Here is a 15520-nt window from a genome sequence, read left to right as displayed (position 1 = left end):
TTGGAAGTGGGTGGCCAAGCCAGTGCAAGCTGGGAAGAATCATGCATCTGAATCATAGCCACGGATCATGTGGAGAAAAAGCAAACAGTCCAGAAATCAGGGTACCCGGGACCATCTTTGGATGACACCCCATTAACAAGCGGGTGAAAGAGGGCGTGCAATTTAGAGTGAAAAGTCCTGAGTCACTTCAATAACAATACCAGCTAACATTTACTGAGTAGGAGCCAGTCCCCGTGCTGAGAGCTAATTGACATGAATCATCTCATTTATTTCTCCCAGCAACCCTCTGAAGTAGGCACTACTATTATCTTCAGTTCACGGATGGGGAATTGAGGCCCTGAGGTTTAAGGGGCTCACCCAAAGTATACAACTGTGGAGCAGCGGTAGCGGGATTTGAATTCTTGTATTTTTCAAACCTCAGCTTGCAAGCTTCACTGCTTTCCTCCCTGTCTTAATTTCTAAAAATTCACACAGTGAGGAGGAAGCGAGCTCAACTATTCAGGAGGCTGTAATCTCCTTGAAGGCTTGCGAAGTTCCTTTGGCCTGACTGCAGTGAGGGAAGCGGTAAGAACGAGTGGGGTCTGCACAGCCAGTGGCTGTCCAAGAGTCTGCTGATCCCGCCTGTTGGGTTTGAAATAAGTGCATGCTGTAGAAACCTACAGTCACTTCTCAAGTTTTCTTTTTACCCAATCGGCTTGGGAGGGTTTTAGACAGGTAGGCACAATGGACTGTTTTTTCTCTCTTGGCCTGGCACCATGAAGTGTGACAACTGGTTCCACCTGGCATACTGGCTGGCATGAGAAGCATCAGGCCTCTCTGAGCGACCAGAAAATCCCAATGAGCTCGTTTATTAGATGAGCCTAGGTGAGCAGAACAGACTTTGGGCTTCACGAACTCACAGGAAGTTAAGTGAACTCTTTCAGAGTGTCAGGTTAACATCATGGCCTCTGGAAGGGGTGTTTTACAAAATGGTACCCTGAGACAACAGGTTATTTATGCCCTCTTAGGGGAGTGCTTTATACTTAGTATTATCCTGGGCTGGACTCATCCCAGACTCAAGTTCAATAATAATACCTATTACACTCTCCTGCAAGGGCTATCAGTCCTTCTGTGTTTTGTGGAATTCCTTGTGCATGGCAGGGCACAATAAAAAGTCAATAATAATGTTTACTATGATAATGATCTTCCAAATGCCTTTCATCTAAGGATCTCAAAGTGCTATGTAAACACTAATTAGTTAAGCCTCACAATGGCTCTCTGTTTTTACAATATATTTTCCGATTTTATAGAATTTTAAATTGAGACCCAGCAAACTTAAGTGGCTTGTCCAAAGTCATATAGCAGGTTTAAATGAATGATAATGATGATGCTCTGCATTTACAGGGCATGTGTTTTCTAAGGCACTAAGAGTGTGTTGCAAAGATAGTTTTCACACTGTCCTGGAGGAAGGTGGGTAGCAAGTATTACTAGTTGCTGACTAAATTGGGTAAAGTGAGGAGGCAGGGAGGGCAAGTAACTTGGTGAGGATCTGCCTGAGGATGCGAGAGCCTCCTCTAACTCTTAGGCCAGAGTGGCAGCCCGGACAATGCTCGGTTCTCTTAGCTGAGGGATGCATGCCTGCTTGTGCCCTTACAGGACAGATGGCCATGTCCTTGGAAGCGGAGACAGGCTGCAGAATGGCAGCCATACTAACATCCTGGAACAGGTTTCCTCACAGCCCCATGGAGGGAAGGCAAAAGGGATGAGATGAGCCACGGCAAGTAAGGATGCCTCAGAAAACGAAGAGAACAGGGGTGGTCGGGGGAGGCCGCCGGCTCTGCTCTCTGGCGGAATATCTTTACGAAGGCAGGGCCTGCCTGAAAGCGGTGGCCCTCCACAGCCTGCTTCTGTGTGGCAGCCTCCCGACAAGGGCTTATTCCAGTGTGGCTTGGATGATGGGCACGACCCCGTCACTGGCGCCTTTGTCTGATGTTACAAGTCCTTGTGAAAGGGTTCCAGGGACATGCAGTATCTTACCGGCTGTCTCTTACATATCACCACCTCTCAGTCCCACAGCTCCCTATGCCAGGAGGCACCTGGAATCTTCTACAGTTCGAAAACTTGGTAGCTGTTGGATACATTTCGTTGCTACCTTTTCTTAACACAGCGACATTAAAAAAGATAAAAACCTGAACAAAAACATTCGAAGATGTTAGGGACTGGCCTCCTCCCAGTCTCGCAACACTTTCTTAGTAGTGTGAGGATACTCCACCTGGAGGCAAGTCAGACTTTGCTGGGTGGGGGAGGGGGAGGTTGCTGGGTCTTAGAAATTCAAACGAGGATTTGCTGACCTCAGATAGAGCCCTATTCTCTCGAAACAGGGCACTGGAGAGAAGTTTGCTGCCCTACCCCCACCTGGCCTTTCCCAGGCCTGTGGATTCTGATTGATGACTAGACCTTGAGCTAACAGGAAGCCTGAAAGAAGGGCGCCAAGCCCTTTTCTGGAATGTGGTCACACATACGAGCACAATGGCAATAAAAAGTCTGCAGTGAAGAGATCACACCAATGCCCGCTTCTTCCCAACCTCACTTTCCACCGGTTCCACCTTCCCCTACTGCACTGGGCAGCCTGGAGGTGCACTGAACAGAAGGAGGGGTGAGCGACTGAAAGGAACATTTTAGAAGAGTGTCCTGAATGCACATCATAAGCCTATTCTCCTTTGCGGGAAGGAATCCGAAGAAGACCCTCCCACCCACTGTTACTCTTCACAACGGAGTTGGGGGACTCTGCTGGTAGCTTTAAAGCTGTTGGCTAAATTAGGTAAGACTTCACAGAATGCAGCCTTGACTTTCTCAGTATGCCAGCGACTCAGGTCACAGCTTCCTGTGTCTGCTTTGACACACTGGGGTGTCAGTGCACATAATCCCGCTGGGGTGACAGTGCCCATAATCCTGCTGGACTCACAAGGACTGCGTCCTCCTCTCGAGATGTGCCCTGAACACAGCTTCCCACAAAAGGCTCACAGCCAGGTCAGATAAAGTCCTCAGGATCCATTCACATGGCTGGACAGAGTGATTCGCATTATCCAAACACCAAAAGCATGACTAAGATCTCCTGTGCGCCACTCCTGGGCCCTTGTGGTCATGGCAGCCGCTGAGGAGCGTTTTATGTACCTTTGATTCATTTTGTAAAGTAAGACATCTGCAGGGCTCCTGTACACGTGTTGTACTTCACAGCCCAGCCTTCCTATCAAGCAGTCCACCCACAGATACGCTTTCCTCCCGCACAGTCTTCGGGTGCTCAAGTATCTTGACAGCTTCGAACGGATCATGAATGAGCACTGTCAGACTAGCGCTTTAGGACTGGGGGTGGGAAGATGGAGTTGCGTAAAATTAAAACAGAACCTGACATTTAACTTCTCAAAGATCTCAAAAGCAAAAGGCAGCTGGATATGTTTTCTCTCTTTTTCCCCTCCTCCGTGCATTTCCCATGCACTGGTTGGGACGCAAACAGCAGAAGTGAAAGATGAAAAATAATCACGAAGGCTTTCTTTGTGCTACTATTTTCTCTACAAGAAGCAGGGGGAGCCTAGGAGACTTTCACAATTCTACGAATTCCTGGATGGATGAGATAGGCTCAGGATTCCACCAGGTTTCAGTAAAATGATCACTGCCCACAGAAACTCATCTCTGGGGAAATCAGTGGCAGCACTCCTTGAAACATAACTACAGGAAAATACTTCCAGCTGCTGGTATACACAAATCCAACCTCCAAACGGACATGATACGAACAAATAAGATCTTTCTTACCCCGTCCATGTGGATTCTGATACTAGGCACCAGCCGGAAAGGGCTGGACTGCAGACCTCTGGGGTTAGTCCTGCTTTTCCCGCTCTCCTGCGGGGTCAGCACGCCAGGCCTGCGGAAGGAGCCCCCTCTTCCCGAGCTCTGCCCCGAGCGCACACCATCTAGAAGACGCACGAGCAGCAGGTTGGCCGGCAGTGCCTCGATGCTGCAAAACACCAGGGTCCTGCATTCGGGGCACCTCAGCTCCTTGTGGGCCTTGAAAATCCTCTGGAGACATGGTTTGCAGAAGGTGTGCTGGCAAGGGAGGACTTTGGCTGTGACATCAAGCTTTTCAAAGCACACGGGGCACTCCAGAAGATCAAGTAACGTCAAATCATCCATTTTATTTTAAAACTCCAGTCCTGACCTGGAGGGGCAAAGTCCACATTGTAGGGTGAGCTGAGCCAAGCAGGCAAATCCAGTCTCTTGGGAGCGTCAGAAGTCTTGCCTGTTTGAATGAGAAAGGAAGAGAGGAAAAAAATGTGACTGTTCTGAGAGGTATATCCCACCTACATGGAGGCAGTGTCTCATAAGGCAGTTTGCAAGTACTTTGTTCCAGCACCCAAGTTTCAAATGACTCATTCTGATTCAGTGCTAGCAGGTAGAAGGCTCAACTCCTGGCTGCTGGAGGATCTGAGGGAGCATTCAGCATGGTGACTGATGACTTACTCATTGCTTCTCTGTGTGCACAAGCAAGAGCAAACAGATGAAACTGGCCCGCTGAAGTGGCATACGCACTCCTCTCTCCCAGCTAGGGCTCAAAGGGGCTCCTTCTCCCCTCCGGACAATCGGTTTCAGTTCTCAAATCAAGGCCCCCCCAGAATGCAATTTCTGTGAAGCTGTCCAGGCCTTCTTCCCCTAGGTTTATCTGTTATCTGCAGCACAAGCAGACAAGTTTACATAGACACGTTTATCTGAACCTCATGCAGATGTAGAATTATTTCCTTCACTGTGCATCCTCCCCCATTATTTTGTTCTAGCAATGTACAAGAAAAATTTCTATGGGAAACCCACTTTTAAAAATTGTTTGCCTTAACTACAGGCCAGGATGCTTGGAAGCTTTCTTCCCCCTCCTTCTCTCCCTCCCTCCCTTCTCCCCTTTCTACCTTCCTCCCCCACCCCTTCCTTTTCTTCCCTGATTATTCTAGCCTCAGAGACAATATTCCTCCCACAAGATGAAGTCACACAGCCTGTTTAGTTACTTTGACAAGTGTTCTCAGTTTCACCTGAAACAGATAGGAATTCTGGATTGTGGTCACAACCTGCAAAAATCAAGATGGAGCGGTGTATACAGGTGTTGTGTGCGCGTGTGCCTGTGTGTATGTCTGAAAACATCCTTATTCCAGAAACAATTTCCTTTTAGACGTCTGAAAAGAAGTCCCCAGTTGAGAGAAGTCTCCCGGGAAGAGGTTACCTGTCCCTCACAAGTGCCAAAACTGTGCAGAGCAGCCCCGGAGGTTTGGCCGGAGGGAGGATGCCCCCCCCCCCCCCCCCCCCCCGCCCCCGAAGCAAAGTGGACCTGACGCACCAGGATGAGAGGCGGCGCCTTGCCTTCCTGAGACTACTCTCCAAAGATGTTAGCTCTGGGGAGATGTGCGGGGGGCCACTAACCTTGAGCTCGTAACCCCAGCTGAGTTCAGCTCAGCACGATCCTCTGCTTGGCCAGGCTCCCTCCGACTCGCTTCCTTTTCCCTAAGAGCCGCCGCAGCGCTTTGAAAACTTTAACAACTCTGAGTCTTACTCATTTCGAGGATCGCCTTACTCAGCCCTGTTAACGCTTTCACTGCCTGGCAGTCAGCAGCGCTTTTCTCTCAGTTCATTCTCTGCTACTGATCTTTCCTCCATGTAACTGAGTCGATTTCTGGGAAAAGATTATAAGGGACAAAATACAAGCCAGCCCCTAAGGCTAAATATTTATAGTTTATATTTTCACTTTTCTCATTTTGTCTCCTTTCCCAGAAGCTGAAACATGTTCAGTTACACACATGCCAAGGTGACTGTGTTTATTTTAAACTTTTATAAGGATTTGCTGAAAAGGTCAAACATATTAACGGTAGCTATAACAAAGATAAGCCAGGCACCTAAAGAGTACTGCCCCTTAAAAAACATAGTCAATCCTTGAATTTGTAGATTTGAGACAGACTTTAATGATCTTTTTGCTCAATCTCTTTAAATTAAAAAAAAAAAGTCGTATCATGGTAGTACAAACACATCTTTGAAAACTCAAAGCACAGAAGGGCTTTGAAAAAGGAATGGTTCCAGCCTCTCTCCCTGTCTGGGGCCTACTGGAATCTTTTCATAGCCCCAAATAATACTCACACTTTCATGTCTTGATTTATCAATAAACATTTCATGTAAAGTTACACAGGTATTCAGTAAAGTAAATAATCGCAGTAATATTGCTTAACCCCAGAATAGCCCTTATCTGCGCTAAGCATTGTTCTACTTTACCTATATTAACTTATTTGATCCTTTTAGCAAGCCCGTAATACACTACACTCTTCTTTACCCTCATTTGCAAAGGAGGAAACTGAGACACAGGGAGGTCAAATAACTCACTCCAGGAGCCACAGCTAACAAGAGACAGGTGTTCTGTGTTCTGTACTACCGTGTCCTAAGGTGATACGGCTTTAAGGGGAGGAGCGATGGTTGAAGGGAGGTAAACCTCATCAGGGATGGCAGGAAGTCAAAAGATAATGACCCAAGCTGACCAATCAACTTCTTTTGCAGATGAGGCAGCTGAGCCCAGAAAGATAAAGCACTTACTTGAAGTTGCCCAGTAAGTTAGGGGCAGAACTAGGACTAGAAACTGGTGGTCTTTTTTTTTTACTGTATCTCCTCTCTCAACTTAAGGATGACAATTCTTTTATGATGCAGAAAGTACTTAGCTACAACTCCACGGAAAAATCTTAAGAGGGGACCAAGAGGCCCGAGAACAGATGGTGGTGGATTACATGTTTTAGAAAGTTCTTCCATGTTATTTTTGAAAAAGCAAAGATGCATGGAGCTCACAACAGGGGAGAGCTTTAGGATGGAGCAGATGAAGTCATCTGTCCTCTGAGCAGAGACCTGATCTGAGTACATGTCAATTTCAGAAACCAGTTTCAACTCTTTTTTTTTTTTTTAGCTCTCTTTTATGAAGGGTTTTTGGGGCTTCAACAACATCAAATCCACTCTGTTGCCTGTCTCCTTCGATTAATTTCTACTTTTATAAATTCTATGCTCATCAGGAAGCCTCCAGTAGTCTGAGGCCCTTTGTGGTTCCTTACTCTTTTTCCTACTTGGTAAAGCTGAGCCCTCTCCTCTGTGAGCTACCCTGCAGTCCCCTCACCCTCTAGAAAGGTCTGCTCCACTGCCAGAACTCCTGCTGCAGGGGTGGGCAACACTCTCCCTCCTCCCCTCTCTTGTTCTTAAACATACTCTATCTCCCTTAGATGCCCACATCTGCACCACATGCACAGGCACATACATACTTGCAAAAAGACAAACACACACATAACCGTTAAGAGTAACATTTACGAAGCACTTACTGTATGCCAGGGACCCGTGCTAAGACTTGAAACAGATTATCTCATTAAATCCTCCCAACCACCCAATAAGGTAGGTGTCATAACTTTCCTAGGATTACAAAGCTTCCGCTCTGAACCCAGGTTGGCCCAGTCCCAGGGCCTGTGTTCCTTTCCATTATTGCTTCCCACATTATAAAGTCATGTACATGCCATGAATATACCCATATATCTTTATTGTATAAACCCATACACATATATACATATGTCCATAGCCACACTCCAGTTGATCTTAGAGCCAACCTAAAACAAAACGATATAAACTGCCCAGTGTCATGCACCTCCATGCCATTGCTTGGCCAGTGGTCTCAAATAGCTTCAAACCCTCCCATCCCCAACAAAACTCAAAAACGCAGTTCCATTCCAGGAAGGCAGCATAGATCCAGTGGGCTGCTCTGCACTCCATATCTGGCAGCTGAAGATTCAGCAGAACAGAAATGTGACGGTAGAATCTTAGGCAGAAAGTGAAAGACAGAGAAAGTTTACACCCGAGCCAGAGTGGTCTTTTAGCACCTCTTAATTCACACCCTGTAGGTGGTCCCCAACACCACCCACGTATGAGATTAGTCTTGGTAGAAACTTTTGAAGCTTTTGAAAAACCGGGGGCGGGGGGGGGGCAGTTTTAAATGGGGATTTCATCCTGGCTTACCCAAACGCTACCTTGGCATCAAATCAGATGAACAAGTAGTCCTCAAAAATAAACAAAAAGGTGAACCATGCATGCCTTGCCAGACTCCAGGCTCAGGCCACCACCTCCACTGCTCCCACCCCATCAACACTCCTGTTTATATCTGTACTGGTACATAATGATTGCAGACTGTACTTTTTCAATACCTGTGTGATGTTTATGAGTTTCTGCTGCTTGTATTTACAAGTACATCTCCATTTATGTACAACAAAACAAGACAAAAACAAAACCCTAAATCTGATCATATTGTTCCCCTTTCCACAACTCTTCAGTAGGTTCCCATTGACATTAGATAAAATCCAAATCCCTTTTCTGATTTACCAGGCCCGACATAATCTGGCTCCTGCCTACCTCTCCTGCCTCAGCTTACTGCACATCTCCCCTTCACCCATCCACACCAGTACCACTGGCTTTCTCTCTTGACTCAGGACAGTTTGTTTTTTCCACCAGAAGGTATTTGTTCATGCTCTTCTTTCTGTCTGCAACATTTTCTAGTTACACTCTTCCTCCTCCCCTCTTCCTAGTTACTCTCCCCCACCCTTTGCTTTTTTTTTTTACCCCCCCCCCCGCAAGTTTCAGTTTAAATGCCACTTCCTCAGGGAAGCCTTCCTTGACTCTCATAATTAAACAGTTTATCATCCTGGGGCGCCTGTGTGGCTCAGTTGGTTAAGCGACTGCCTTCGGCTCAGGTCATGATCCTGGAGTCCCGGGATCGAGTCCTGCATGGGGCTCCCCGCTCAGCGGGGAGCTTGCTTCTTCCTCTAACCCTCCCCCCTCTCATGTTCTCTCTCTCTCTCTCATTCTCGTGCTCTCAAATAAATAAATCTTAAAAAAAAGTTTATCATCCTACACTTGTCCTTCATAGCAGTTATCACAACCATAATTCAGTAATTATGTTATAATGATTTATTGCGTGATTCCCCAAACAGACAAGCTCCAAGAAAAGCAAGGCACTTATGTGTCTTGTCACTGCTCTTTCCCTTAAACCTAAAACAGTGACTGGCATGTGACTGATGCTTAATAAATGTTTTTTGAATGGTTTACTAATGAATGAATGATGTTCTTAAAAAACTGTGTCTGGGCATATGTACACAAAATTGGTTTTTGTTTTTGTTTTTTGAGTAGGCCCTATGCCCAGCGTGGGGTGTGAACTTACAACCCTGAGATCAAGAGTCCCATGCTCTGTGGACTGAGCCAGCCAAGGGCCTCCCCCCACCCCCAAACTGTTGATAATGTTTTTACCTTGGACACCTCTTGGGTGCCGCTTCTAACGTCCATAGCCTCATCTCCTAGGCTAAATTTCTTAGAAAGAAATTTTGCCAGATTCAGGTGTATGCTATGTGGTGGTATCTTTCCTCGGGACCCTGCCATGTATCTCTTGCCTCCTGCAATATGGGATAACCAAGGGAGCTTGCTCCACACTCACATGTGCATGATCCAGAAGTGTGGATTCTTTACTAATGGGAAATCACTTCCTCCTTTCATCTTTTGGAGTAGGCAGTCCTGAGATTTCATAAGGCTCTTCATAAGGTTCTGTGGGATGAGTACCATTCAACTATTGAGTGCCCAATGCAGTAATGTACCCTTGTGTTGTCTCTTCCTCATTCTCTGTATCCTTCCTCTATCCCTAACTCTTGCTCTCACATGAATTACCTTCAAGCAAGCAAGCAAGCAAGCCAGCCTTTGTTTTAGGCTAAGATAGTTTCTTTCAAGTTTAAAATTGGGTCACAAAATAAGTGTGCAATTTTTTGTCAATCAAATTTACTTATTCTTTGGAATTATAATTTTAGAATTGTCCTATTTTTATTTGACTGGCTCTTAACCCTTTGGTGGTCTCAGGATCTTTGCCCTAAAGCTAATCATTTGTAAAATAATCCACAAATCCACCAAAGGGGTTCAAGTAATTGGAAATCTAAAGCATTGTAACTGAAGGGGGCATGAAGACTTTCTTGATGTAGGACTCTTGTTGGCAGAGGCCAAGTTTTGTACTTCTTTGCTCTCTTTCCTCAGTACCTAGTATAAATTTGGAAATGTTTTAAATACATAATTGAAACTTCACTTTAACGTTTCTCCGATACTAAATTTGCCTCTCTGATTTGGTTTTCTAATGATACTGGGGCACCTTTGGAACTATTCAAGAAGAGGAATGATTGGAGGAAAGCGGGAAACTTTCCAATAGTGGAAAAATGAAGGAAAGTGGAATGGCAGGGTTTGAATGGCTATCAGACATTCTTTCCTTCTTTGAAAGATGCAGACCCGGAATGAAGTTGACTATGAAATTTCCTCTCTAATCAGGAAGATGTTTGTAGGCGAAGAGTGTACTTTAGGATATCGGTATAAAATCACTAGACCCACAATAAAGTGACCCAAACCCCCTGCAAGGATAACTCCATCCCACGTTTTCTAGAAATGTCTTATGGTCCTTAAGTTTACTGAGAAACCAGCACTCAAGTGCATGGTTTTAAAGTCCAATAGACCTGGTTTGAATCTCAGCTCTGCCAGTCAGTGGATGGAAAACTTGGGTAAATTACTACATTCCTCTGTTCCTTGAATTCCTTATGTATAAAATGAGGTTACTAATTGGACCTATTTTGTTGATTTGTTCCGAGGAGTCAATGAATGATGTGTACAATAAATGCTTAATAGATGGAGGATTCTTCTTATGTTTCTTCTTTTTTGCAAGCAGATCCCATAAGAGAACCAAGAGCCATCTTCTCAAATCCAAACTAAACTCAAAGAACATACCAGACCATGTAGTTGGTCAGTTCTTTATGGACCAAGATGCTCTAACACAACATATCCCTAACTTCAGTCATTTGCATCCTATCTTTATGCTTTTTGCCATAGACATGTACTGAGGCTTTCTCCTTGATGTAATCAGAGGAGTGAAGGAAAAAGTGGTAACTTTCTTACTGCATGAGTCTATGATAACCATTTTGTGTTGGGGGCACCCCAGGCTTTGGGAAACTCTGTTCTAGTTCATCATACAGGAGTTATAATGACTGTGAAGAGGCTAAAGAAGGGCAGAACCCTACCATTTCCTGTGCCATAAATGGTGGTTCACCACCTGTGCATCTGTGTGAGGGACTCTTACTTGGATTTCCTCCTCTTCATTTTCAACAGAAGACAATAATCTACTAAACATAGTTTTATTCTTTCCTCTACAAGATTAGAAAGGAATTCTAAAGGCAGCTGTGTGAGCAGAGAAAGTAGGAAAATAAGAATGCATCTTACTATTCTATTAATATTTAAAAAGTAATTCAGCTTAAAAAATAATTCAGCTGGTCAAGTCCAAGTAAAGTCTGTAGTAATTTATTGTATTGTGCTAATGTCACTTTCCTAGTGTTTATACCGTAATATATATAAGATGTTGGGGGGAAGCTGGTTACAGGATGTAAGGGATTTCTCTACCATTTTTGCAACTTCTTGTGTTTATAATTATTTCAAAATAAAAAGTTAAAAAAAGAAAAAAAGAAAAGGAAACCAGTAAAAACTATATATTCAAAACCTTGCAAATATGTCCCTACCCTTTGACCCTGCAATACTACCTCTAGAAATTTATACTAATGTAACAGATACATACCCAAACATGTTCCTCATATAATTACTTATAATAGTAAAATGTTAAAAACATTCTTAATGTTCAACAACAACACAGTGGGTAAATAAACAGTGAGATATATATGTATGTATATATATATATATATACACACATACACACACACACAAATACTATACAACTATCAAAAATGAGAGTGGAGATGTATGTTTAATGACATGAAGGACATTCATAATTAACTGAATACAGAAACTTACAAGCTGTATGAGCCCAAGTTATTTTTTTATTTTTTTATATTTTTTATAAAGATTTTATTTATTTATTTGAGAGAGAGAGAATGAGAGATAGAGAGCACGAGAGGGAAGAGGGTCAGAGGAAGAAGCAGACTCCCCGCCAAGTAGGGAGCCCGATGTGGGACTCGATCCCGGGACTCCAGGACCATGACCTGAGCCGAAGGCAGTCGCTTAACCAACTGAGCCACCCAGGCGCCCCCAAGTTATTTAATAATAATACAAAGATATATAATATTGAGACTAGAAGAATGTATGCCAAAATGTCAGCAACAGTTATTTCTGGCCTCTGGACTTATTAATTGATTTTGTTTAATTTTTTTCATTTTGCTCATGTGTTTCTCTATTTTTTCTACAATGAACATGTTACTGGTGTAAAGTTTTCAAAGATATTTCAAAAATAATGAAAATAGCTTAAAAATCACTGTAGATTTACTAAAACATTTACAATAGAGGCAGTTAAATCCTATAACACTAATACCCTATGCATTACCATTGATAAGACAGCCATTAAAAAGAAAAATAATTACAAAGCTCTGAAACTGCTGTATGTAAATGTTAATCCACACCAGAAACTGTGCCTTACAAAAGAAAAGGGCTGTGATCACTTCACCCCTAACCGGTCTTCCTTCTCTTCCTTTACTGTTTCCTTTCTGATGAAATCAGTAAATGTTTTGATTCAAAACCATGAGCAGGATGCAACCTTAATTCTTATTAAACTCAGGGCAAGTCTGTGCAAAAGCTGACAGTTTGCCTAGGCTATTGGGTAACCACAATCTCATACTTTTGATCACAGGTGGGAAAGTTGCAAAACTCAGTAATTCCCTAAATAACCTGATTAGTCCTTGATGTCTCTTAATGGGTAGGTCTTCTAGGATATGAAATACGCAAGAAGCAAATGTCCTTTTTTTTTTTTTAAAGAATTAGAATTATTTTACTATAACTTACTATAAACATTTGTCAAATCAATTAGACATTTCTTGGGCCCTGTAATGGTGCTAATTATCATTAATTATATAGTATTATGTTATTTACTCATTTGGCCTTATAAATTGTATCTCTCTTCCGCGTAATCTCTGTTCCATGGTGCAGGAACCATCCCTGTATTGTTCATTTGTGCCTGACACCGGTAAGTGCTTAATAAATGTTTGCTGAGTGATGAGGATGACTCACTTGTGTTTGGATTCTTACTGCATTCCTAGGGAGAAAGCTTGGGAATGCTTTGGAAACTCACCTCTATCACTAACAGTTCTGTGACCCTGGATATTCAATAGCTTAAGCCTATCCGTAAAAGTGCTATCAGTAATATGTACTTCTCAGGCTTGCCACAAGGAATAAACTTCCTAATAACTGTTGGTAGCACTTAGAACAGTGTCTGCTGCATACTAGTTGCTTGAAAGATACCAGTCGACAGTATCTGAATTCCTCTTCTTGTCCTAGCTGTGATTTACCTCTTTCTGCAATTGTTTCTAACTTACTCTAATGGTTAAGAGCAGACATTCTGGAGTCAGAAGTTCTGTGCCATCTTATTAAATAAGAATGTGACCTTGAGCTAGTTGATTAAACACTCTATACTTGGTTTTCTCATCTGGAAAACGGGGATGGTAATAACAGCACTTGTTGCATAGGATTATTGTGAGCACAGAGTGAGAAAATGCTCGTAAAATGCTTCAAAGAGTGTGACAGAGAGTAAGTGCTCAGTAAAGGTCAGCTATTATTCTCTTACCAGGCCTCTTATTATCTATCATGTTGCATGTAAAGTATAGTTTAAGACTGAGCCCAACTCCTGGTTTATTTCCCTGGGGAAGGAGTTATTCATTCCGACTTGGCCATGACATGACTGTCAACTCACAGAGCAGCTGCCCAGAGGCTAATCTGGTCTTGGGCACTGCAGCACCCTGCAGAACTTTAAGAGGGGGTGGGGTTGGCTATTATGTTGGAAGAAATAATAACAATTAACATTATTTTGTGCCAGATTCTGTGTAAGGAACTATAACCCTATTATTACTCCCATCTTAATAGATGAGGAAATAGAGGTGTAGAGAGTGGTTATCCTTTGCCCCAGCCAGTGTTTGGGGGAAATCAGGCCTTATGCCCAGGGAGTCTGCACTGTTAACCATCAACTCATCCCACTTGCTGCATTTATCATAAAAAAAGAGGCTAATTTAATCAATACTTTATTGCACTTTTGATTGCAAATTTTTATCTTTACTTCCACTCAGGAGAGCCCAAACCTTGGAAACATAAGCAGCCTTCACACAGTAACATCAGGTTAATCTATTAGAAACAGAAAGGGAAATAAGCCTGAAACACAAAAGGAGGGAACACTTCCTTTTTAGATAAAATAATGAGAAATGCCAAAAAACTAAAAACTAGCCAACACATTTGGATAAAAAAATCCTTTGGTTTTTAATAACAAATGAAGAATGTCATAAATATAACCAGACTTGTTATCTCATTTTGTTTTTCATGCCCAATTTATGACTGAATTAACTCTTCAGCTAGAATTCTAAATATATTTATCGTGCTAGGTCTAGTTCTCCATTTGCAATATTATCTTTATAGCCATTAGCTAGGGGAAGAATATGAGTACGGTGGACAGTTCATTTCTTGATGCCAATCTCCAAATTCAACCACTCCTTGTCCCTTGCTTGGGACTAAAAAAAGGCTTAGATTCTAAACCAACTTCACCATTTTAGTGAAATTTTAAATGTGTCTTCCTTTTATTGAAATTTTAAATATGTGTTCTTTTTACTCAGTAATTTCCCATTTAGAATTTTATTCAAGAGAAACGCCCACAAAATATGCAAAGATATAAACCAGGGTATTTACTGTTCTGTTGTTTGTAACTGAAGATAAATGGAGCTAACCGAAATATCCATCCGGAAGGGACTGGTTGTATGTATCATAATGTGGTCATACAGTGGAATAAATTAGGTAGAGTTGTATACACTGATTAGGCTGTGCTCATAACACTCATAATATTACAGAAGGGTTTTGGAAGGACAGACATCAATAACTGCAAACTCAAATGCATAGGGGGGCCAGACTGGTTTTAGAAATGGGTCAGGTAGGGACTGTGACAACCTTGAGAACATGAAAAGCAACTGACACCACTCAGCTTCAGCTAATCTTTGCTAATGAGTTGGCAGATCTTTGGATTTTGCCTGAAAACCTATAAATCATAGTACTTTTCATGCTACTTTGTGATAGTCTATTTACTTCTCTACCACCTTGAAAGCTCCATGAAAATATTTCAGTTACATGAACCTCCTGATTTTTATTTTGTGGCAACCATTAGAACTTTAAAAAAAAAATATATTGTAAGTGGTCATCTGTGAACTGGGATTTGTCTTGCAGGCTCACTGCCTATCAGCCTCTAACATATTCTTACAATGGTTATCTCTGGCAAATCGTATTTTGGGATAATATCAGAGTATGGTCTTCCACTGTACTATCTATACATTGCTTTATATTTGAGGGTGTTTTTGTTTGTTTGACCATGGCAAGAACCAGTTTACTGGTCGAGGTGGGGGCAAGGGGTCTATATAATGAGGAGTGAGGGCTCAGCCCTCCCCAGTGACTTAGAAAT

The 15520-nt window shown here is 42.8% G+C and overlaps 1 protein-coding gene across 2 annotated transcripts in view; it reads right to left on the bottom strand.

Annotated features, from left to right (window-relative positions):
* Nucleotides 1-4167, bottom strand: part of SH3RF2 (SH3 domain containing ring finger 2) — a 114662-nt gene extending 110495 nt beyond the window's left edge. For both annotated transcript variants that reach the window (XM_088023631.1, XM_028119088.2), the window contains exon 1: nt 3790-4167. In XM_088023631.1, the coding sequence (XP_087879757.1) occupies nt 3790-4167 (378 nt within the window). The remainder of the gene's footprint in view (nt 1-3789) is intronic.
* Between the last annotated feature and the right edge of the window lie 11353 nt (nt 4168-15520).

Source organism: Eumetopias jubatus, unplaced genomic scaffold (genome assembly GCF_037043125.1).
Source record: "Eumetopias jubatus isolate StellerSeaLion01/CBP00866 unplaced genomic scaffold, mEumJub1_p1.0 scaffold_5, whole genome shotgun sequence".
Lineage (NCBI taxonomy): Eukaryota > Metazoa > Chordata > Mammalia > Carnivora > Otariidae > Eumetopias > Eumetopias jubatus.
Note: the sequence above shows the minus strand (reverse complement) of the source record. Positions and strands in the feature narration are given on the sequence as shown.